Source organism: Nasonia vitripennis, chromosome 1 (assembly GCF_009193385.2).
Source record: "Nasonia vitripennis strain AsymCx chromosome 1, Nvit_psr_1.1, whole genome shotgun sequence".
NCBI classification, from domain to species: Eukaryota; Metazoa; Arthropoda; class Insecta; order Hymenoptera; family Pteromalidae; genus Nasonia; species Nasonia vitripennis.
Window position 1 is genome coordinate 14,697,807 of NC_045757.1, and position 24,599 is coordinate 14,722,405.

At 38.4% G+C, this 24,599-nt stretch overlaps 6 protein-coding genes across 7 annotated transcripts; 3 read left to right on the top strand and 3 right to left on the bottom strand.

The window, feature by feature from the left end:
- The first annotated feature begins 518 nt into the window (after positions 1 to 518).
- LOC103316630 (cathepsin L1) lies at positions 519 to 2,504 on the top strand. The gene is made up of 5 exons (XM_008211038.4): positions 519 to 965; positions 1,052 to 1,204; positions 1,283 to 1,498; positions 1,699 to 2,056; positions 2,143 to 2,504. Exons 1-5 carry the CDS (start codon positions 867 to 869, stop codon positions 2,355 to 2,357), a joined length of 1,041 nt encoding a protein of 346 aa, XP_008209260.1. The 5' UTR covers positions 519 to 866; the 3' UTR covers positions 2,358 to 2,504.
- A 1,284-nt stretch (positions 2,505 to 3,788) lies between these two features.
- LOC100120635 (inhibitor of growth protein 5) lies at positions 3,789 to 6,145 on the top strand. The gene is made up of 4 exons (XM_001602555.6): positions 3,789 to 4,039; positions 4,611 to 5,003; positions 5,088 to 5,320; positions 5,398 to 6,145. The coding sequence occupies exons 1-4, from the start codon at positions 4,003 to 4,005 to the stop codon at positions 5,497 to 5,499; spliced, it is 765 nt and encodes a 254-aa protein (XP_001602605.2). The 5' UTR covers positions 3,789 to 4,002; the 3' UTR covers positions 5,500 to 6,145.
- LOC100680242 (beta-1,3-galactosyltransferase 6) lies at positions 5,891 to 7,820 on the bottom strand. Its single transcript, XM_003427035.5, has 2 exons — positions 6,954 to 7,820; positions 5,891 to 6,885 (listed from the first exon to the last, which is right to left on the bottom strand). The coding sequence occupies exons 1-2, from the start codon at positions 7,613 to 7,615 to the stop codon at positions 6,600 to 6,602; spliced, it is 948 nt and encodes a 315-aa protein (XP_003427083.1). The 5' UTR covers positions 7,616 to 7,820; the 3' UTR covers positions 5,891 to 6,599.
- Positions 7,821 to 8,187: 367 nt separating this feature from the next.
- On the bottom strand, positions 8,188 to 11,957 carry LOC100121669 (alpha-1,3-mannosyl-glycoprotein 4-beta-N-acetylglucosaminyltransferase B). Of its 2 annotated transcripts, none has more exons than XM_031929723.2 (8): positions 11,634 to 11,957; positions 10,659 to 11,279; positions 10,536 to 10,582; positions 9,767 to 10,077; positions 9,532 to 9,662; positions 9,348 to 9,455; positions 8,828 to 9,274; positions 8,188 to 8,739 (listed from the first exon to the last, which is right to left on the bottom strand). In XM_031929723.2, exons 2-8 carry the CDS (start codon positions 11,190 to 11,192, stop codon positions 8,710 to 8,712), a joined length of 1,608 nt encoding a protein of 535 aa, XP_031785583.1. In that variant the 5' UTR covers positions 11,193 to 11,279; positions 11,634 to 11,957; the 3' UTR covers positions 8,188 to 8,709. The 2 variants fall into 2 exon arrangements, with proteins under 2 accessions (XP_031785583.1, XP_031785590.1); XM_031929730.2 differs by having other exon boundaries at positions 8,256 to 8,739; positions 8,810 to 9,274; positions 11,634 to 11,913.
- A 258-nt stretch (positions 11,958 to 12,215) lies between these two features.
- LOC100679045 lies at positions 12,216 to 14,266 on the top strand. The gene is made up of 2 exons (XM_008211030.4): positions 12,216 to 13,582; positions 13,642 to 14,266. The coding sequence occupies exons 1-2, from the start codon at positions 12,295 to 12,297 to the stop codon at positions 13,944 to 13,946; spliced, it is 1,593 nt and encodes a 530-aa protein (XP_008209252.1). The 5' UTR covers positions 12,216 to 12,294; the 3' UTR covers positions 13,947 to 14,266.
- LOC100121636 (transcription initiation factor TFIID subunit 1) lies at positions 13,943 to 23,917 on the bottom strand. Its single transcript, XM_016986112.3, has 17 exons — positions 23,802 to 23,917; positions 23,060 to 23,725; positions 22,561 to 22,970; positions 22,128 to 22,487; positions 21,886 to 22,055; positions 21,424 to 21,810; positions 20,752 to 21,351; positions 20,054 to 20,678; positions 19,485 to 19,971; positions 18,377 to 19,263; positions 16,274 to 16,522; positions 15,753 to 16,191; positions 15,526 to 15,668; positions 15,261 to 15,404; positions 15,037 to 15,169; positions 14,734 to 14,946; positions 13,943 to 14,648 (listed from the first exon to the last, which is right to left on the bottom strand). The coding sequence occupies exons 2-17, from the start codon at positions 23,448 to 23,450 to the stop codon at positions 14,434 to 14,436; spliced, it is 5,853 nt and encodes a 1,950-aa protein (XP_016841601.1). The 5' UTR covers positions 23,451 to 23,725; positions 23,802 to 23,917; the 3' UTR covers positions 13,943 to 14,433.
- Between the last annotated feature and the right edge of the window lie 682 nt (positions 23,918 to 24,599).

The following is a 24,599-nucleotide window of genomic DNA, read 5'->3' on the forward strand; positions in this document are numbered from 1 at the left end:
GTAGATGCATTATGTGTATAAAATCAGATGTGAAGATGAAGTTGTTAACATAAAAATTCATTTTTAATACTTCTATTAGCTCACTTATAAATATTACTGAAGAAATGAAAGTCATAAAGTTGACAATTTGTTAAAAGAGGTGTGTTAGATAGACTTATGTATTGATTTTTAATTATCAGCTGCAGCTTTGTGTAGTTAAAAATGTTTATCAAAAAATGAAAATAAGCATGAATAAGCGCTCGTTATGCCAAATATGACTTAAAGTTTCGCAAAATTTATAATATTGAATACGCGAACTTAGCGCAGATGATTTTGCACAATCGTCTTTTCATTTTCTCTTTTCAAAAATGCTATTCAGCTAGCTACCTGTGCAAATAAGATAAATTATTTTTTTAGCAATATATTATAGATTCATAGCAATTTCTCGAATCTTCCACATAATGTTATCCAAAAATGAGTCACGTCGAAATTATATTTATATAATGTTCACTTTATCTCACGGGGCGTTTGTTTAAAATAAACGCATACACACACATTTCCGGCCCGATAAGCTGCAGAAGGCCTTTTCATAACTGTATGTAACCCTATATATGAATCCAAGGACTGGAGGAGAGGTCGAAGAAGAGTCTAATCTCACGATATGGGAAGGAGTCCCCACCATGAGTCGACGGCTGTTACCCCTTTGCCGAATCCAAGGGAATAAAAAGCCTCAGCTGATCTTCGGAGCTGCTTAGTAGCTTCGGTTTCGTCAAGTAGTTTACAGGATCATTTGATTTCTGAAAGTACAGGGCTACGCTTTGTTTATTAATAAATTTATTTTAATTTATTTTGTTTGTCAATTACTATATAATTTTGGAAAGTTCAAAATGAAGCCGGTCGCCGGATTGTTTCTGTTCACTTTCGTAATCGCGGCCAATTCGATATCCATGTACCAGACATTGGGCGAGGAATGGAAGACATTTAAGGTATGTGCAATGATAACATTTTCGAATTGTCTTTAATAATACTTCAACAGCGCGAATTCAAATAAATCGCGTGGAAAAAATTGCAGCTGACGTACAACAAAAACTACAGTACGACTCTGGAAGACAAGGTGCGTTTCGCGATTTTCCTCGACAATCGGCACAAGATCGCGAAGCACAATCGGGACTTCGAGATGGGATTGGTCTCCTTTTCTCTGGCACTCAACCAATTCGGCGACATGGTAATGTGTATTATTCCAAATTCAAACAATTCCGCGTTGTATAATAATATATTCGATGTCAAGCCGATTTTACTTTAGACGCTTCACGAGTTTGCCAGTAAAATGAACGGCTTCAATCGAACTGCTCGAGTGGATCAAGCGATGTACAACGCGGAAGAAAAATCGGATGAGGGTGCGAGCTACGTCGAGCCGGCGAACGTCGAACTCCCGGACGAAGTCGACTGGAGGAAGCAGGGTGCTGTCACGCCGGTCAAAAATCAGGGCAATTGTGGATCCTGCTGGGCTTTCTCTGCTGTAAGTTACACATAATTATATTTTCGTTGCTATTGAAAATAGTTAAGAATATTTTTTCAATCATGCGCAGTATATAAACTTTTTGCTATTATATGCATTACGAAAAAAGTTCTACGACTTTATAAAATCGCTATAGCGATTGATGTAAATTCAATTATATTTCATAATCAATCTCCTTTTATGATGTCTCATCTCCGCAGACTGGATCTCTAGAAGGCCAGCACTTCCGCCACAACGGCAGCCTCATCTCCTTGAGCGAGCAGAACCTGGTGGACTGTTCAGGTAGATTCGGCAACGACGGCTGCGACGGCGGCCTCATGAACAACGCCTTCACCTACGTCAAGGTCAACAGGGGCCTCGACTCGGAGAAAAGCTACCCCTACGAGGCGGAGGACGATCGTTGCCGATACAATCCGAAAAACAGCGCTGCCGACGATGCCGGTTACGTCAACATACCCACAGGCAGCGAGAGTAAACTTCAGGCGGCTGTGGCCACTGTGGGTCCGATTTCGGTTGCCATCGATGCCGATAGCGATAGCTTCATGTTTTACCATAGCGGTGAGTAAGAATAAATTTCTTGTCTTCTTATTCACGCAATTCGCACGTTATTAAAACGATTTCTTCTTCACGTGATAATAACGCAGGTGTCTACTACGAACCGGACTGCTCACGAACCGACCTTGATCACGGTGTCCTGGCGATCGGTTACGGAACCGACAGCAAGACCGGCAAGCAGTTCTGGCTCGTAAAGAACAGCTGGGGCGAGGACTGGGGCGAGAAGGGCTACATTCGCATGTCCCGCAATCGGCACAACAACTGCGGAATCGCAACTGCTGCCAGCTATCCTCTTGTTAAATAATGAATCGACGCAACTTTGCCAGTTCTATTTTTCATATTCATGTATACCTACCTATTATAACGTATAGCTTATATAATAATTTTTTTTTATGTGATACTCTTTGAGTTTAAGCTTTTTACTTTTTGAAAATATACGTAATACAATTTATTTAGTTATTTATTTATTTATTTAACTCCAGAGTTACAAAACAATTGCATTTCATACAGAGTTGATATTATTTGCACAATAACACACTATAACGACGCAATCCTGCAGAGGAAAACAATATTTCCTGTTCGCAGGTCCGGATTAACAATACTAAAAATACACGAGTACTGGCTAGTCATTGCTGTTTCTTCAGCAATAACATCCAGTCATACAACATACCTTACAATCAATCTTCATTCATGCTTAAGGATAACATGGTTGGCTTACAAGAATACTGATGACAATATATATTATTTTCTAATAAAAAAAAAAAAAAATTAACAGCGACATATAATCCTTTTAATATTAATATATAAAGATTTTGTTAACTATATATTAAAGATCTCATTAAATAAGATTATATTGCACAATTTTTCAGATTCTATGTGTTTGTATTGTAATTTGGTATTGTAAAGAAAAAACGTAACATTTAAAATATTATATTCTAACTTTGTATAATGGCACTTTTCATATTTCGCACTATTTCACCAATAAATGTATATGTTGATTTTTTTCTTTACATATCGTTTTAATGCTTCAGTGCGCAGATTTTCCAATTCAAATTTTCGCGCCCTACGCATGCGCATCTGCGAGCCAAAAATATATAGAGAAAACACTGAAACGTCTATCATATATATATGGTTTCCTCCCGCGTTCTGCGTCCGGGAAAATAAGGTCGGTTCGTTTCGTCTTTAGAACTTATAGTGCGTTCGATTTCGAGCGCGCGATTATGATTTGTTAAATGAGGACGATTTTACAATTATTAACAACACTTTCTCTCTGCGTTTTCTTCGGGCTTGAGACCGACAATAGGCCGCATTAAAAGTGTGTACGAGAAATAGTACTGGACAAGGTAGATCATTCCGGGTGGCGGCTTAGATGTAGACTGAGATCCAAGCAGCTTCATCCTCGGCTGCACGCCAAGTAGTTTTTGGGAGGGAGAGGGAAAGAGAGAGAGAGAGAGAGAGAGAGAGCGAGAAAGCGGGGGGGGGGGTAAGGACCCAGATGTGCAGCAGGCAGCTGGCAGAGGGCTCGGGTGCTAAGGATTAGTGCGCTTGGGAAAATCCCTGCACATGTTTTATGACGGGTGGCAAAAAAGGATCGTAAAGGGAGTAAAAGTGCGTCTCTCGGATTTGTGCGGAAAAACATCGAGGAAAGATTGTCACTTATATTAGAAACTAGATTTTATTTTGAATATTCGCGCTTCTAGTATGGCGGACGGTATATTTATACGTAACAACACAATGGCGACAACCAGTTGATGATCTCTAGCGCTCGCGGCCATATAAGTAGTGCATAAAAAGAGATCGATTTGACGTTCTGTCCGTGCGAGTTAGTTTTCTTCGACCCGCCAAAAACTCTCATATGCATTTACCAACAATAATAACGTGTCGATAGCACGCAATAATCATAATTTTTATGAAATTTGCAACTGCACTGATCCAGAGACACCGTCGAGATGACGACCGCTTTCTACTTGGAGCATTATCTGGACAGTGAGTATACGCTCTGAAAAAATGTAAACAATCCGTCCGCGTTGCTCCAGTTTGCTTTGTTTACAATGTCGCTGCATTATGATTCAGGTTAAATGAAATGTTTAAAAGGTTTTTTAAGGGAAAGGCGATGAATTAGGGTAATTTTGCGGCAACTTATTTGTCTGTCATATATATACCCTAACCCTTCGTTATATGGATGGAATGTCAGCTCTTGGTTTACAATATTTTCATTGCATCTTATGACCATTTATGGAATTTTATACAAAGGATTGAATGAATTTTCAGATAAAACTTGTCTTTGATAGTCTTTATATGGATAAACAGATGTATTAAAAATATATGATCCAATTTGATCTCAAAACTCATATTAGTATAGTTAGATCTTAACAATTGTTAATTTATATCACCACAAAAATAATTGCAATGATCATAATGCAACAATTCAATTCAAAACAATCAGTTAAATAATAAAGCCATGATATTTAGTTGGCTCTATTTAATACTTGACAAAAAACAATCAAAGTAGCAATAACCATCATCTGAATATTAACATGGTTGTTATCTATTCAAGGTTTGGAGCATCTTCCTACCGAGCTGCGAAGAAATTTTAATCTTATGCGTGATCTTGATACAAGAGCACAATTGTTGATGAAGGATATTGACAAATTAGCAGACGAGTATTTAAAAAATATGAAGAAAGAAGCAACAGAGCAAAAGAATGAAAAGTTGACTCGCATACAAAATCTTTTTAATAAAGCAAAAGAGTATGGTGATGATAAAGTCCAATTGGCCATACAGACGTATGAACTTGTCGATAAACACATACGAAGGCTAGACTCAGACCTGATGAGGTTTGAGGCAGAGATCCAGGACAAAGCAATTAGCAGTAACAGAGCACAAGAAGAGAGTGGAGCCACTAAAAAGGGCAGGAAAAAACTCAAAGAGAAGGAGAAGAGGAAGAAAGGTAGTTTCTAATTTTATCCAATGGCTTTATCGCGTTATTAATGCAGTTTGTTAAAAACAGTTATTAATCCATTTTTAATACCAGGCACTGCAAGTAGTGAAGATGAAGCAAAGGGAGCAAGGAAAAAGCAAAAGAAAGGCAGTTCTATTGTGTCTGCAGCAGTGGCTGGTGCAGCAGGTAGTGGATCTCAAGGAGAATCAAGCACACTCAGCCATCCAGCAGATGTTTTGGACATGCCAGTAGACCCGAACGAACCTACCTACTGTGTGTGTAATCAAGTTTCGTATGGTGAAATGATTGGTTGTGATAATCCTGATGTAAGTATAGAATCTTTAAATAATTTACAAAAAATGAAGCAAAACATATTATAAACAATAACATCATATTTTTGCAGTGTGGCATCGAATGGTTCCATTTTGCATGCGTTGGGCTGACAACAAAACCAAAGGGAAAGTGGTTTTGTCCCAAGTGTACTCAAGATCGCAAAAAAAAATAAAAGTAGAGCAATTTCAAATCTTTGTAACAAAGATTTGGACCGTCCTAAATTCAAACTTGATAGTGCTCTTCGTGATCATTGACATTCTTCGTTCATTGAATGACAAAGAAAGTATTGCTGTAAATCATTAGATCAATTGATTTAAAAGAACTACAGCGATTAGACTTATTAAGGTGAGATATCTTCCAACTGGCTACTCTCTCCTTGCATAAAAATAATGATCTCTATTGAGAAGAAATTTTATCGTTTTCATTTTATCATTAAAAGACATCCTTTGTTGCCTTTTGCATATATTTTATAGGCCACTTTCAAGGTGTCAACTTCGACTATTTTTAAGCCTAATCGTCGAATGACAATTACGGGTCGTGATTGTCGTTATTTTAGATTTTTAAATGTTTTATATTTTATGGTCTTGTAAAGTTTATTGTACAGTGAGGTTGTAATAATGTATTGATATAAAAAAAATCAATTGTGTATCTTGGTACATAGTAAAGCGCTTTCTCGTTAATCATGAAAATCAAACATTATACAATTCACTCAAACAAAATTGCAAGACTTTAGTACTGTTGAAATAGATTATGTAAATCAATACACTGTAGTTATTAATATATATTGTAATTAATAAATATATTTGATTTTGCAATAAGGCAATTTTTCAATACAATCCATTACCTATTATATAGATGTGTGTATATATGTACAAATGATATATTTACAAAATATTTATGGCACATGTAGGCACAAGATATTTTAAATATCAATTAAGCTATAATAGATGGCAACCCTTAATTTTTAAAAACAGTATTGAAAATTATCTAGTCAACTATAATTACGTTTAATCTGCAAAAAATTGTTATTTAGTATTTTATATTCTAATAAAGCCTCTTGAGTATCTTTTAAGTTATATATTAGTCTTCTAAACTTCATGTCAATATTAAAAAAGTGCAAAATAAGTTATGATCTGATGATTTCTCAAAACTTTTTAAGATTATTTAAGATGACAAGAGAGAGAAAAGCTTTATCATTAATTATAATCTCTTATACTGGAGTTGTGCATGGATTTGACTATTTTGAAAGTCAAGAAAATTTGTGAAAAATGTTCAAGGAATTCCAGGACGTCTGTCACAGCACTGGCTAGGTGCAACTGTCCAGTTATATTGATAGCCTAAGTAAGTGCTCACTTCTTGTGCACAAAGGTTTCCTGTTCTTGTATAAAATTCATACATTTTCTTCATGTCTTGACTGCTTTGTTTATGTGTTACTAAATACTGGTTTGAACAGCCACGAGAACGATACTCAGTATCAAAGCGGGGGTCATGTTTTCTCTCAATGTTCGCTACTGGTGCTACCCACAATCCAACAGAAACATCCTCTGAATTCTGCAATCTACAAAAAGTTAGTGATTAAAATTTACTACTAGTAATATTTTGTGAGGATAGTTAAATAAAGATTACTTTAAAATGTCTTCATTTTCAGCAATGAATTTGACAAGATTGTATGACAAAATGTATCCTCCTCCCAGAGCATACGGCAGGTAATAATCACAAAGAAACCAGTCTGTCTCCTTCCAGGGTCCACTTCTTTTAACTCTAGCCCTACCATTAAAGTAACCCCAATACAATTCCTTTCTTAATCCCTTATTCTGCCATCTATTTAACTCCTTCAAGATCTGATCCACCACTGCAAAACTGTCATCATCGCACTTGAGCACAAAATCAAAGTCATAATTCTCATACATGTGAACAAATGATTGCAGGACCTTCTTGGTCACAGTTCCATAGGAGTCCAGAAGTTTAGGCAACAGCAATATATCGTTGTGTTTCTGATTCTCCGACTCCACAGTCTGTAACTGCTCTGGCCTAAAGTTCAGTGTTCCAATAGCAAAGAAACTTTTTACCTCGTCCTGTCTCAGCGATAGCCATGTCTTGCGAATAGTGTCCCTGCGCTCAATATTTTCTGGAGCACTCAGTACCAAGATTAGCAAACGAAATTTCTGTTTGTTTACAAGCTTCTTATTTTTATCAGAACATTGCAGAGTTGAAAAGTGGTGCACTCCGAAAATCGTAAAAAGGAAAATGCCCAAAATATATATGAGGCTAAGCTTGACTTTCGGCATCGTTCTTGTATTAAAGGTGTTATACCGATTTAAGGGTGATTTTTTGATATAAGGATAAGCGAGGTTTTCACAAGTGGGACGATGAGCTCAGCATTTTACCGGCTAAGTATTCGGCTACTGTTGCCTTTTCGGCGTGTGCGGCTCCATACTAATCTGTGCGGGTTGGGTTGTCCCGGTTGTTCGTTTACTGCTCAATGCGCAAAATCAGCTGATTTGGACACAGCGGCAGAAACCGCTATAGAGCGCAAAAGGATATATATATATATCCTTTTGCGCTCGCGCCAAATGCTAATTGTATTATTACTGTATATAATCTATCTACGATATTGGTATCAGTTATATTCTTATCGTTTGTTTTGCATTTAAATAATCTTTATTATAGAATTTTCTAGATTTCATCTATAATTCTGTGGCATTGAAGTAAACCAATATCTATTTACTTTTAGAGTTTTTAATCAATTTTTGAATTGCGACATTTAGGCACCTTAGTTTGTAAAATTAGAAATTTTTACTTGTTACCCGTATGTTCTAGTATCAAATATAGGTAAACATCTAAATAAATAAAGTAAAAATGGTTTTGTCACAAATATTATATATTGCATACATTTCAATAATTATATATGTTTTACAAAACATTAAATAGACGCATACATACATTTCAATGTTTAAGATCTTTGCATCACATTTACACACTAAATAGACCATAGATTTTCTTTTCTTTTTCGTTTATCACAAAATTTAAGTGCCAACTGGACTCCAAATGGACCAATGGTATCTTGTTCCCATCGTCGCGACACTGGGGCTCGAGTACAATGTTTTTATTTGTAAAAATAAATAAGATAATAAGAGCGATAGTATACATCAAATGACAATCAGATTGTGTGATTGAATTAAGCAAACAACGCAGCCAACGCAAAAATACGTGACGCGTTCTTACTCGTTAGAAAAGGCTTATTATGGTAAGTTAGCTTTCACAAGAAGGCACGATAAATAATATGATTGGATGTATGTACAGATGAAGTATATTCATTAACAGCAAATCCTCATGCATGATGGAAACGACGTCGAATATGTTTGTTACGAAGCTCTTTTTGTCAGCTATTGAAATCCTCTTCTACATGGATCTGTAAGAAAATTACAACAATATTTGTATGACATTAAATTAATTTTTCCATTATTTTTACTTGTATATACATTTGATTAGATTATTACTTCAGATAAAATCGCCCAATTATCGCTTTCACTGTGTACGGTTAAGCGTAGCACTGCAATTTTTCCTAGTTTCTTATCCACAGTTCCACGAGCAATACCAAGAGAATCAAATTTACCTACAATAATGTAACCATCTTCTGTAACATTATTATGATTTCTATCAACAGAATTAATCGACTGTGGCAAAACCTCAACAGTTGTGTTATAAAATTTATCTGATGGATGCTCAGCATTTCCACTTCTAAATAAATATCTCTTTATAAAAATAGGATGAACAAATTTAAATCTAAGATGATCTCCTGGTTGTGGCAAAAGCCCCCAAAAGAACGAGTCACCCTTATAAGCTTTATTAAGCGTAAACTGCTTATATGGTTTGATTTGAGATTCAACAATTGCATCTGGATTTTGATGACCATAATATAACGTTATTTTGCCAAACTGCTTATCCTAAACATAAGAGTCCAGATTTAGTCAATTGTTTTTAAATTTATACAAATTGCGATATACTTGCAATATTTACCTTCAGTTTCTGTACTTTTCCTTTCAAGGAAGAATGCGTACCTACATGTTGAAATAAAGATGGCTTGTAATGAAGCCACAATTCAGCTTTGGCCATTTTGCAACGTTTCTGCAAATGTATATGCGATTTTTTACAGAATGCTTGAAAGTGTTCTAGTTAGAAAATATATTATGCTTATACTTACGTTATCCATATCGAGACTACATACTTTAGTCGATATTAAATGATCTAAAAGCCAATCAACTGGTTTGTCATTGTAAAACATTAAAAAAAACTGAACTAGCCAAGGCAGATCTACACATTTAAATAATTTTCCTGAAAGAATACGATTGCATCGTTAGAATTGTTTGCATAAAAAGAATAAAAAAATTTTTCACATAAACTATAGTTTCTAAGCAAGAAAAAAGTAAAATAAATACCTATAAAACCAAGTTGACAAAAATCAAGCACAACCCAATTTTCCTTCATACTGACTTTTTGCAAGGCAAAAGATTTCATTGTAGTAATAAAATTTTTTTTAGCCAGTATATCATCTTCTAGTTGAACATAAAAAGTTCCCTTTATCTGAGCATATGACATCAGAAAGGCAAAATCCAAATTTTGTTTTGATCTCCATACTACACGTTGATGGTTGTCACCCAAAGTATCTCGTAGCTTTGCAAAATCAGGATAGTAGGAAGGATGTGGCGAAATTACTTCAATAACTCCAGATTCAAATTCATCAGGAAAGCTGAAATCAGTCAGAAATAAGTACTTACTTTTTGCCTAATTGTAACATAAATAATATAAATGTAAAGTTACAATAAATATGTGACATTCATTCCGTTTTTTAATAGCGTCAAATAAATTGAAACATGGCACTATCAGAATGTCAAAGTACTTTGTTATAATTTGTTACTCTATGGTAAAAAAGTTTCTAGAGTTAAAATGATTGATTGTATTTTTATTACACTTGCTTAGTCATGAGAATACTTCTGAGTCATGTTTGTCTCTCTATCTATTTAATTTTTTTTTAGGAAAAAAATTTAATTGCCAAACGGAAATCACTATCTGTTTTATGTAGTCATATACAAGTATTACTATAAAAAAACTGTTTTTCCTTATACACAAGCTTAACTACTATTATGCATTAGATAATTATCTTTTTATAAGCTATTATACTTACATAAGTAATTGTTTGATACTTACTGTACTTCTATTTGCTTTGCTACATACATAACATACTCAATATCAGTCTGAAAAATAACAGAAACATTTAGCATAAAAATAATTGTGGAATCACAAAGAAAACCATAACACTGTCGGCCTTACCTCAGCTATAAAAACTACAATAAGTGTGTCAGCAGTTTCTTGAGGACTCATACGATCCAAGAGATTTTTTAACGTAGCCATTAAGTAACTCTGCACTTCTCTTCTAACAGTAGGTATGCCTAACACTATACTAACCCCAGATCTCCCCTTACTATGAATAAAAGCTGGCCTCAAACTGTTGGGATCGCTGAGTAGGTGGGGCAGAAAATTATAGACAGACGGCAATTTGACATTTGTCACATTATAATTAGAGTTGTTGATGAAGACCTGCACGTCTGGCAAAAGATGCGCTCCCTCGGTTAGCTGTACCAATTGATAAGTCAACAGCTGTATTTCCTCCTGGCTGTTAATGTACTTAGAGTGCAGGTGCTCCAGCTTGACCTGCAACTCGGCTATACTGTGCTGTAGCAGTGTCTCTTCGTGCACATCTGGCGTAGAGGCAAAGTTCAGGATGACGCACGGCACCAGGATCATGCATAGCACCACAAGCCAGCGCCTCCTCGAAGGAGTTAGACTCATGATGTGGGTCATCATGCTTCCTACGACAATCTACATGGTGCCTATGGGGCCAAGTTATCAGCATTCTGCAAGCCTACTGTCTCTCATCAGCCAGTCTAGCAGCTAAAACAACACAAAAGAGGCTTTGTTATGTTAATTCAATAAACAGAAGATAAAGCCAGCTAGCGCATCAGGCTCGCAGGCTCGGCATTACATAATTCAATTAGCCGGACTGCCGCTCGCGCGCGTAGTCGAAGAAACGAAAACCCTTAAGTGATCCTCGCAAACGCGTACTTATTAAAAAGATCTCTGATTCTGCATGCATGTTAATAAACTTGAAACATACTTGGAGGATAACACAACCCCAAGAATAAAGACAAACACTTAACGGTTGAGTTGACGGATCGCGCGTGGGTGTGGGCGCGGAAAACAATTTAAGTAAGTGTAATTGTCCTTTTTTCCACGCGTACAACTCACCATTTCGCGTTGTTGATCATGAGCGGCGCGGGATGTAATCCTGGAAAATGTCATTTTCGTGCGTCGTACAACAAAAGTCGATATAATTAAGTACTTGCTAAGTAAGTTTTTTTCAGGCTTTGGACGATCGATCTCTCAAGTGTTCTCCTCCTGGAGCTCGTCCACTCCTTGCGGAGCGCGCGAGGCCATCGCGGATACTGGTCTGTAATCTGTTGAGGCGAAGGATTTTTCTCTCTCTCTCTCTTCTCGGAGCTCTGTGCGAGCGGAGTTTGCGTGCGGTGTGGTGTAGGTATATGGTATGTAAATAATGCATGTGCATGAGAGCCGATGGGTGGGGAGACAGCGGCTACTGCCTCATCGTATAGGCCGATGGAGAGAGATGTGAGGGGTGAAGGTAAACATTGCAAGAGGGGTAATTTAGAATTTTTCTATTTGGATTGCGGTGCTGTAATACTTACTTACGCAGATGCGCTAGCTGACGTTGATCGATTAATCTTTTTTTTCTGTTTGCGATAAAAAGGAGAAAATATGAGTCGAGGTACGAATATTATTGTTTTGAACTCTTGACAAATGAATATTGATTCAATATGGTGTAAATATTGCTGTGTTATCGCACTTATTAGTTTTTTGAAAAGTGATTAAATTATCGCCGAGTATCGCCATGTCACTCTGTTTTTCTCGTTATTTGTCACGTTTTAGTGATGAAGAACTTGATGAAAAAATAAAAAATTTAAATGACACTTGTTTGAGCCAAAATTTTGTATTTCAATCAAGCAGATCAAAAAAAGATAGAAGTCTTAAATTGATGACTGAGATACTTTACAAGAGTTCAAGTGCTCAGTTGCAAGCTCGCGAGCCAAACAATTTGATTGAATGTGCAATAAAAATTCTTTTGAAGTATTCTAACACTCCATTGCACTTTGAGCATGAGCCTGTGATACCTGAGAAGAAACGTAATAGTAGATATTTATTGGCAAAAAAAAATTATTATAAATTGCTCAAGGTTTTTTTTAATAAGGAACAAGAAGAAATAGTTGAGAAAATCATTGACGTGTTGCACAGTGAGAAACTTTGGCAAGGAAGAAGAGTTTGCATTGATATAATAATAGGCCTGCTTGATTGTGGATATAAAGGATCCATGATATGTAATAAAATATTTAACAAAATTGAAGCAACTGATTCATCTAATGAAGATTGCATGAAGTTAATCATTAAAGTCTTGTACGAGTTTCTTGATAGTTACAAATGGCCGGATAATCAGGAAACTGTACTAGTTCTGGAAAGGTTACTTCATTTTTATTACAAAAGTTCTCATGATGCTTCTCAAGATTCAAAGAATAGAGTTTATGCAAATTTGAGAGGTGGTTTGGAGTTGTGTGTTAGACACATGATTCCAAATATATCGAACAATCATCTTCTTGTAATAATTCAATACATGAGTTCTTGGTCTGTGAGCAAACATGTAAGTGATAATGTTATTTTGAATTATGGCAGTACTTTGGAATATGCAGCTTACATGCATCAGACGCAATCTTTTGTCAATACTTTATCAGCAGATGTTCTACCCCTTATTATGCAAATGATTGGATCACATGTAAAATTTGTGTCCCTGTTAGGAAACAGAGTATTACAACATCTTATTGACAGAGGAGGTAATCAAATGTTGTTTAACAGTCCTAAAATATTCTTTGAGAATATGCAGTTAAATCTGAAGCTCAGAAAATATAACAAAGAAGATAGAAAATTCTTGAAACAACACAGAGAGGTCATTCATGACAGTTTAATAAAGAGTGTCATATATCATAGAGGTTGTCGACTTAACTTGGAAACTACCTACTGTACAATATGTCTACTGGCTATAGAAGTACCTTGTGGCTTTACAGCTGCAGCTTTGTGCTGCATCATGATGCATCTTCAAGAAATTATAATGAAACGTCCAAAAAAATTCGGTTAGACAACAATTTTAATTTCCAAACATACAATTATTCAAATATTTTTTAACATTCAGGTCGGGAAGCATCTTTTCATATCCACGCAATAATAATTTCTGTACTGTCCTTTGTCTGCTGGATCCATGAAGCAAAGGACTTCCACAACTATGTGAATAAAATCGTAATGGAAAGAGCTCAATGGGCTCCACATTTGAATCCCCCACTGCAATCGCGTTATAATTTCGCTGTCCATCACGTGCTCTGGGACAAACCCGAATTGTTTCTGATCGACTGGGAAGTGCGCTTTGGTCTTTGGAAACGCTTTCGACTAAATGAATCGTCGAAGCATAAAACAAAAAGAGTATACTACGAAGATAGTTGAAATAAAAGTATATTTTAGTGAAGAATCAGACATGAATTCAAACAAATAAGATTATTATTTATGCTCGTTATCGTGGTTCCGACCAACCGTACAGAAATAACAGTAATAAGACTTGCACTTGATTTTTCGTTGATTTGCCTGGGGCCCAAACTAACTTATACAACTATCGCGTTAATTACACTGTGTAAAAATAAATGTATGCAACTTTTTTTGCAGAAAAATATACATACGAGCAAGTTGCTGCTTGCATTTGTTTGGATCCGCTAGGCTTCACCGACAGTGATATAAAATCTTATTTACAAACGACACGTGAAAAAAAAGTTTTTTCTCTGCTTTACGAATGATTTCGCCAGTCAGAAATCTACCGAACACTACGCGAGTCTACAAATATATTTATAAAGTATATTTCGCTTACGTAAATTATGTCTATATTACACTTTGATTCAAAGCAAAGTTCTGTTTTTTCTTTCATGAACACGATTCAAGTTTAGAACCATACACTGCCGTCGCATAGTTCTTCCTCTGCTGGTGGTGGAGGCTGCTGTTGCTCCTCGGGTTTCAGTAAGTCTTTTGACTCTTCCTCGTCGCTCTCTGATACAGCCAAATCGTCCTGAATCTTGGACAGCCCTTCGTCTTTCCTGATTGGCAAGGAAGGGAAGAATGATTCCGAAGGATCATAGTTCGAATCCACGCTCTCTTCTGCTATTTAAAAAGTACATTATCATTAGTTTGTAATAAAACATCAATCTTATATATCTTGCTGTGAATTGTCTAATTAATTACTTACCATGATGTTGAATTGGTAGCTCACCGAGCGTATAAGATCCAGCATTGCCGAGCTGAATCATAGCTTCAGCTACCTGTTGACTATCGTCGTCGGCAGGTAGCTCTTCGGGCCTTACTTCCACCGGTTCGAGCGGTTTCAGCTCAGTCGTCTCGAACGCATCATCAACTCCGAAAGGTACTTCGTCAAACTCATCCTCGCTCGAGAATTGCAAATCTAAAACGATTAAAAAAAAAATTAGAATTAGGGTTATCTTGCTAGAAGAACAATTCAGAGTGAATCCTAAAATCCTAAAATTTGTTTTACCTTCTTCGAGAACATCCTTCTTCTTTGCCACAGGTCTGCCAAGTTCGGCCTCTACATCGCCCTCGACGTCAACAAAGTCGTAGTCATCCATTCCGGACTTTCCGAACGGATGCTCGGGAGAGCTCGTTTGACTCTAAATAATACAAAGTATATTGTGAGATATACTTAGATCATTTGTATTTACAATCGATTTTCAAAAGATATAGTAACAAGAGATAGCTTACTCCTCTGAATTCTGGTTCGGCAATTGTGTAGTTTTCTTCATCGCCGCCTTCGCCAATCCAGGATTGATCAATGTCGGCTTGTTCCATTGCTCGCCGTTGGACGAGAGAAATATTTCTTTCTAGTTGCGATAGATGATCACCATACTGCAAATGATAAAGTCAATCGTAAATTTTAACAATACAATAGAACGGTTTATTAAATATAATCATAACCGTATTGAATATCTAGTATGATTATATTACTATTGATATATTGTAAGTATACCTCAGTCAACGTGTCTCGAGCAACTTTAAGTAATACTTCAGCCTTGGCAGTCAAAGGTGATTTCTCACCGTTGTAAAGTATACAGTTATCGACAATCTGTTGAATATCTCGCACGAATTCCGCTCGACTATGGTATTTATGCGCTGAATAAAAATAATAATGTATTAGGATTTTATAAGCCGGTTGCAGTAAGAGCTTTGATTTAAAAATTGTTCTCTTCGACTTACCAGCAACCTTCTTTGACACAGTTTCTAGATCCATCGGTCTCTTAACAATAGTATAATAATCTTTGATAAGCTTCTTGTTAACTGGCTTGAGGAATTGGGTGGCCTCCGCCATGTTCTTGAGCTTATCGTTGATCACAGTATTTAGAATATACGAGAGTGCGACTTGATCGTTGTCGTCGAGCAGCGGATTGATGGCCTTCTCAAGTCTCATAATCTTGTCTTCCTTTTCGGCAATCTGTTTGACGCAAAAATCGAGCATACGTTGGGCTGCTTCGGTTATCGGATGCTTCAACCCATTGTACAGCAAGCTGTTCTCCTTGATCTGATTGACATCAGCCAAAAAGTCTTCGCGACTCTGGTACTTTTTTTGGCGTAAATTCTCACGGATTGTCTGCAACTCCATCGGACGGTTGACGATGCGGTAGTAATCGGGAACGGACTGAAAGAAATTTACCAAGAAACATGAATTAATACTCAAAATTTCACTCCATTTTGTATAAGAATCAGCATAAAAAATATACCTTTGCATTGACAGGAAACCAGAACAGCTGACCGTCTTCTAGGGCTTTCATGTCGTTAAGTATACTCTCGAGGATTGTAGAAAGCACGACAACCGGATCCGTTCGTCGTCGGTTAACACCTGCGGGTCTCTGGTATTGTTTGAGGTAGTCGCAATGGTCCTCTCCTGACTGGCGCTTACGTTTTCGTGAAGATACTGCGTCCTTTGGTACTTTCAGTAGCAACGTACGGCGCTTCATCTCCTCAGCATGCTGTTGATTTCCAAAAAAAATAACACCAAACGTCCGAGATTAGTAACTGCATTTTTAAAGCGAGGGTGATTGAAATTTTATAGAAATTAAGCAACTATCAAGAATATTGGTTCGTCTCTATCGGTCTTCCCGAGGCAGAATGTGTGGTGAGAAAGGAGAGAAAGAACTTTAAGACATTTTCTCTTTTCTTCTCAACGTTTCGACGGACAATGCCGCCTTCATCAGGAGACTGATGTGAAAAAATTGTATTAAAAACTTGTTGTATAACAATATATGTACAGTATGAAGAATAGAACTTAGAATTATGGAGAAGATCGGTACAAAGTTTTGTCGAGAAGGTCGCGCGGTGGGGGGAACGTAGATGAACAGTGTTTCTCTCTCAGCTGTTCGAGTCTAATTCGCGCGAGTCGAGATTTTTGTCGTTTTTATATAGCACACTTTCAATTTTGAAAACTACCACATTAAAGACAGAGAGATCAATTTAAATAAAAGACTAGTGTCCGAAATGCTACACATACACCTACAAGAAAACTGTATTAATAAGAAGGAAGACACTCAACATTTAAGTACAGTATACACACACCTTATACACCAGCTGAAAACAATACGAACATAAGCCAGGCTCTGACGTCAATAGCGGAAGAAATTGTCGACTCTCTTCTCACTGCTCCGCGCTATAGAAACACGACGAAAATCTCGACTCGCGCGAATTAGAATCGAACAGCTGAGAGAGAAACACTGTTCATCTACGTTCCCCCCGCCGCGCGGCGGGAAAGCGCCTTCTCGACAAAACTTTGTACTGATCTTCTCCATAATTGTAAGTTCTATTCTTCACACTGTACATATATTGTTATACAACATGTTTTTAATACAATTTTTTCACATCAGTCTCCAGATGAAGGCGGCATTGTCCGTCGAAACGTTGAGAAGAAAAGAGAAAATATCTTAAAGTTCTTTCTCTCCTTTCTCACCACACAACCTGCCTCGGGAAGACCGATAGAGACAAACCAATATTCTTGATCACCACCCAGGGACAACATCAGATAGAGACAAACCATTTTTCTCTAAAAATATATTTTTTTTTATTTTAAAGCAACTATCATTGTTACGTTTATTTTTTAATATTTGAATTAGGTCGATGCAGTTTTTGTCAAGTCTAGTTGACTCATTTCTATAAGATTTCAACGATGCATGTAAATAAATACGTTAAGTTCTGTGTTTTAGAAACTAATAGAACATAAAGTTACGTATAAAAGTTATAGATCAGTGTATGGAAATCTGTAATTTATAAAACCTCTGTAGCTTTTTAAATAAATGCCGATTTTATGACTGTAAAAAGCCCGAAAACTGAGTGTAATCCAGTAGATAATGTCCGAATTCGCTCAGACGCGTTGTATTCCTACAATAAACCTTGGAAAAAAGTTGTTCAATTTAGAAAAAAAAATGCATAAATAGAAAATTAATAAAAAAAGTGTATATTTGTTTGAATATATGTCAGTGCACGCGCAAGACGTCGATGCACTTTTCTGCTGTGTTTAAGCTCATTTAAAAATAAGGCGTTTGAGATAAGACGGGAAGAAGCTCAAGATTGCGATCTCTAATTTCTCGAGCGTTCCTTCATGAGCATCTTTTGCAGATAAACAATAAAAAGTGTAATCTGTCGCATCTTTAGATTAGATTTATAAGCAATTTGACAGCGATCGCGTCATTTTTTAATAACAAAGCTTACATTTCATCACTGATTTTTCTAATAAAACACAATGACGCAATCACCGCCGCAGAGGCAGTTTTGCAAGCAGCCCAAGCACCGAGTAGCGCAATTACCCCACACTTCAATTTTCCATTTGAACGTACCTTGATGAGTTTCGACGACAGTTTCACCTTGGTGCCATCGACGTTGACCAGATCCTGATCCTCTGTGTTCATGCACTGCTTTTCGAATTCCTCCTCCTGCTCCTCTGTCATTGCGACGTTCGTCATCGAGGGCGCCCCGCCGATACTGCTTTGGTAGAGCGGACATGCCTTGTTGGTGCGCATGTGACCCACGTTGCCGCAAGCACCGCACTTGAGCTTGAGATCTGGTTTTAATTTAGATTTCTTACGTTTAGAGGGTGAACCAGATAGCTGCTCAGCCTTGTGATGAGGCTTAGCATGCTGATGATTGGGAATGCTAGTCGACGAGCCAAGCTGCTGCAGGCTCGATGAAGAGAAATTACTTATCGCGGGCAGGCTACTGTTGGACATGGTAGTTCCAAGCTGCGTCGGCGTCGAAGCTCCGCTGCGGTCGAACAGGTTTTGCGATGGGAAATGCGAGTTGCTCATCGAATTATTGCTGCCGTTGAGGTTGATTCCACTGCCGCTGCGATCCAGACCTATGCTGTCCCGATGATGATGGTTGTTCACTCTGGCGAGCATGCGTTCGCGCTCTTGATTGCGCTTGATGCGACGAAGTTGTTCCTGGACGCGTCGCTTCTCGCGTTTCAACTCTTCCTTTTGCGCCTCGTCGTATGAGGCGAACTGCTTGATGAACGACTCGTCCTTGGAGTTGCGAATCTTTATGTAGGTATCAATTACCGCGGGCTTGCGTACAATCTCGACGCGCGTGTACTCCTTGCCATCAGGATTCTGGTACGTGCGGTGGATCTTGAGTACGCGACTCTGCTGAGAGTTGAAGTTAGACGTTGAGTTGTCACCTTCGTCATCTTTCTTCTTGTCTTTCAGCTTCTTTTCGTCTTGAGTACCTACAGTCAAGGGGGTATTAGATGATATATTCTATTTGATACTATGTATAATGATGAGCGCTTTCATGAAGATTGATGACTATATATTCCCTATGTATTTATGCAACTAACTCGCTTACAAAATATTCCGTTCACGAATCATCAACAAAACCAATGGCATCGGAATCTAACAACTGAAATAAAACCATGAATTATGAATAAAGGCGAAAAGTCAATATTACCTTGCGTGTCGTTCATCAGCATCTTCTTAAGTTCATGCCTTTGCTGTTCCTCCTTTTCCAGGCTCAGTTGCGCGCTCGTTTTCTTATTACTTAGCATGTTCTCAATGTTTTTACCCATCTCCTCGATATCTGAGCTATCCTCGACCGAACTTTCACCTTCGTCCGTACTTAGGACCTCATGCGATGACAAGACACGGTTCTGGATATCGAAGATGCGCTGGCATTCTTCTTTGTATCGCTCCTGATGCTCGGCTATGGAGAATCGATTGCCTCGAGAGAATTTGGTCATGCCCTCCTCACCCGCTTTAGCTTTCTCAGTAGAGAGGGTTCGGACAACGTCAATGACTTCCCAACGAGATAGTTTTTTGATGTCCTCTTCTGGTACGCCAAACTTTCGAAGAAGGGCCTTGGCGTTGTTCAAAGAAAGACGTCGCAAATCGGCGTCTGTGCCAGTGACAGTTCTTTTGGGTTGCGCCTCTTGTTCCTCCTGTATAATATAATTTGATTATACGTATGTTATTTAGAAAAATAAGAACGCTTACAAAGAGTTAGACAAAATAATAACTCACTTTACTGATAGTTGGTTTATTCGGTACCCTAACATACGAAAATCCTTCGTTGCAACCTGTAGGGTCAGCTGGTCCAGCCAACTGAAGGAGACATTTACCCTTCATAGCCTGAATGTAAGCACGTGTCGTATTCCAGGGCGCGACTTTGACTTCGTCATCCATTTTCAGTTGTATCTCTTCGTCATCGTCGTCCTGAGGCATGAACAAAAACTTCTCACCGTACCCAGCGTCTTTCAATCGCTGTTCGGCTGCGATCATGCTAAAGTACGCGCAGCACTGCTCAGGTGAGACCATTGCACGAATTTCCTCTTCGGTGGGCAACCGAAAGTCTGGCTTGATTACCCACCAGTTCGAGTCCATACCGGTACGCTTGAAGTCGGCGCAAAGCTTCAGCCGTTTTCTTATACTGCTCTCGCTGTGTGATGGAAAAGCTTTTTTAATATCGTCCATCTTGATACGACGAGGTGTGTCGGGTGACTTCCAGAAGAGACGATAGATAAAGACCTGCAGAAAATCGCGCACGAAATTGTTTGCACGCTTAGAGTTAGGACCAGGGACTTCGTAGAGGGGGCACTCTTGGCCAGCTACGAAGAGGGCGTCTATCTCTCGAATGTAATACTGTTGCCTGCAAGGAGAACAAGCATTAGTTATGATTGTTATAAAAATACATAAATTTATAAGAACTTTTCATAACTCACCTTGACCTAATGATGAGGAAATCTGTCTGGGGTACCTGATGCTCATAAATAGGCGCTCTGTACATATTATTTTCCACCGCTTGTATAGTCTGTCCAGGCGTTAGTACTCCCAAGAAAGGACTAGTATGTGCATACGCCGTCTCACCGTATTTGAAATTAGGTGGACCTGTGTCCTTACCCGCCTTCCGCTTGTAATAGTTCTTTATCTTGGAGCACATGCCTACTTGATTGATAAGTGGCGGATGTTCCTCAGAAAACTCGATAAGTACGAGCTCCCCATCCCGACCGGTCAGATCCTCTGCCGTGCGCATAAAGAAAACGTCGCCACCACCAGAGGCTATTCTCTCCTGTTCGCGAAGTTTCGCCTTCTTTTTGATGTGTTTTACAAGAGGTAATACACCATGGGGACCAGGTTGAGCAAGAGGTCCGTGACTGTAACGTTTGAGAGGTGGCCTGTGGAAATTGCGAAGACGCATCTGACCCATGTGAGTCTGCACAAACGGCGCACGGAGCTCAACTACTGGTGTACTGTGCTGAATAAGATTGCCGCCGCCAACCTTCATTCTGAGGGTCGTCTCGGAGGATCTTGGTAAGTAATATCTAAAAGAGGTAAATGCAATTAAATATTGAAAAAAAGTAAATTGGGAATAGATGAATTTTTCCAGTACGTACATGTCATTGGAAATATTAAACGGATCTCTGTCAGGTGACTTTGGTGGCGGTGGCGGTGCGTCTTCTTCCAATACATTGATCACTCCAGCCTTTCCAAGCAAAAGTTTGCTCTTCTTAACGTGAGGATGAGGGATCTTAACTTTGGGTTGCGGTCCGTTTTCCTTGTGCAGCAGAGCCGGATCTATATCATCCGGAATACCCAGGATTATGTTCTCGTCATTTGGATCCAATGTGAGTATCTTTGGTTTAGGTATCCTTTTCATATTCTCGGAGTCCCAAATAATTTCTTCCTCCCAAAGCCCGTAAACTAGTTCCTCGTTTTCGACGGGGAAAATAGAGTACCAAGTATCGTCGTGGTCTGAATGCTGTTGATTGCCTTTTCCCATTCTGTAAAAATTTTTTTTTTAATTTATACAAAATCTAAAAGTTTTTTGAGAAAGTAAAAATAAATGTATTACTTACTTGTTCTTTTGCATGTGCATTGGTGTAGAAATGTTGGAGGTAGCTAGTCTGACATTAGGAGCAACCGATACTGGTACCCCTTTACCAGGTTGACTGAATGCCGCTGTTCGGTTATCACTTGACGGCACCCAACCAGCAGCGTTGTTTTTAGTATTTAATTTGAGCCGAGCCTAGATTAAAAATACAGGGAAAAGTGATTGGTTTAATTGGTTTATGTAATAGTTTAAAGACGTTTCGTTTACCTTATGTTTTATATCATCTCCATTCCATATAACATCATCTTCCCAATGTAATTGAGAAACCATAAGAAAGGCATCATCTGCGGAGTCATCCGCAATTGGTCTTTCTTCTTCAGGCTTTTCGCTCAGCTTGAATCCATAATTAAAGCCTTCTCCCGTTTCAGGTACTTGAAGAATATCATACCACAAATGTGCAGGTCCAAATCGCCAATCTGCAACTTTTGGACCCATATCACCATTTTCTCCAGATTCTCCTTGCTTTCCGGCTTGTTCCTTGTCTTTAACTGGCTTTAATAATTTCTCTTCATCATCTTCACACAACTGATCTGGAGTGGGATCTGGGGCATAATTCATGAACCAGCCCTGCAATGATCAGTGCATTGTAATTAAATTGTCCACTACTTAAATCAATAGAAAAATTAATATTATGTGTTACCCTAAATTTTGGTTTTCTGTTTTCCTGGTCAGAGCCAGAATCTGAATCTTTAAAATCCTGATGCCGTTTTCTCTTACGTCTTTTTCTGACACCTCTCCAAATTTGAGGTAGACTACTTGGCTTTCCAGGACCAAACAATTTTGAAAACCTGAGAACTTTGTTAGGCCTAAAATCAGGAAAGAGTTCAGTAACGTTGACATTAGCATATTTCGATGGTAGCATAGATGCTAGTGGAGTTTCAAGTTTTCTCTTTGCAGCTGCTTCTACTTCTTCTGGTGTCAGAGCTTCTTTCTCTTCAGGAACAGGAGGGGGAGGCATTAATTCTGCATCTGGCTTGTTCTCCACATCTTCGTCATCAGCATCGTAACCTGTTTCTTTTTCAGATTTGACTTGCTGCTTATCTTGAGTATCTACCAAGAAAATCATGTTCGTTAACAAACCTAGTATGTAAATTCAAAGAAACTATGCTTGCTAATTAATTTTTAATTGATAAATTTACCCTTAACTTCTTCAACGCTGTCCTCTGCCAACTCGTTAATATCTGAAAAGTCAAGAGCATTTGGGTCCTTTACAACATAATCAACATCATAATCTTCCTTTGTGTCTTTTTCAATCTCTCCATTCTCCACTGGTAGCTTTTCCACCTGCTCTTTATTAACCCCATTCTCCTGGTCCTTTGAATCTTTCTCCTCGACTGCATCCTGCGCAATCATTTCTTGCAACAAGGAACCCAGTCCAAGGTGATAGAGCGAAGACAGGTGCTCCTTAGCATTGGAGTCCAAGATATCATCTTCGAGTTGGCCATTCTCATCTATGTTGCCAAACATAAAGCCAGCCAGATTCATCTCCGACTCGTACTCCCGCTCGTTGTCCTCGTCCGAATCAGCCATCCTGATAGCTATGTTCTATTTACTCGTAAATGATAGACCTAAGGAAAGGACAGTTGGAGGTTAGATCACCAGGGTCCCGATGATCCGCTTTATCAGCAACCGCATGACAGGGGACGATACGTTCTCCCGGCGCGCGAGATCAGCTGGTTTTATCGAGCCGGTTTGGGTACGAAGACGATCGTAACCGTGATCGACCGACTCGCGCGATGTCCGGACTCCTACTGCGGACTGATATTTAGCGCAGCACGGAGCAGAGTGTCGAGTGCCAACGGCAGCTATATAATAAGATGGCGGATGGAAGATTACGGAACTTTTTTACGGCTATATCTATATACATCGTAGTGTACTTACTATATACAAAGAGAGCGTGCGCGTCGCGCGTGCGACTTTTGATTCGCTGCGTAGCTACTTTACTAGATAAGAGCTTAGAACGCCCCACTTTTTTCATGACTAGCAAGATCAATGCGTGCTCCGCGCGCTTTGCTTTATATTAAACATTTTTATAGGTTAGAAACAAACTATCACGCGCGTCCCGCCATCTATATCGTAATCTCATTGGCCAATCGACGACCAATCAGAGAACGAATAGAATGATGATTCCTCTCTTTTTTAGAATAGGATGACATCAGTTCGCCTAAGTTGGTACACGTATACTAACTTACGTTTACACTATTTTCTGACGCTGTGCAGACGTCCCTGGCTGCATATATTGGTAGCGTGAGACTCGCGCGAGATTTGAATCGGCAGAACGTTGATTAATATAATGTAAGGTGACGTAAAACTAGGAGTTGCTCTTAGTAGGATTTGATCGGGAAAAATAGCGTAAGTATAAGCTAGTTTAATTCAAGTCTCAAAGTACAAGAAAAAATTGAGAAGTGAACTAAAGCGCGCCTCGAGCTAATCTGCTCGATCTTCTCTTCCTCTGGTTTCTCCCTCCGGCCAGGGCCACATAAGCGCGTTCGTCGGCGTTCGACCGCGTACAAGTTTTAGTAACTTTCGGATAATGCCAATAATAAAATTGTCTCTATACAATCTTAACAAGGTTAGATGTACATATGTCATAACTGACAGTACTCGGAGTATACCTTTTGTATTTATTATAAGATTTTTCATGTTTAAATTTCGCGGCATCTTGCGAGGTACATATAT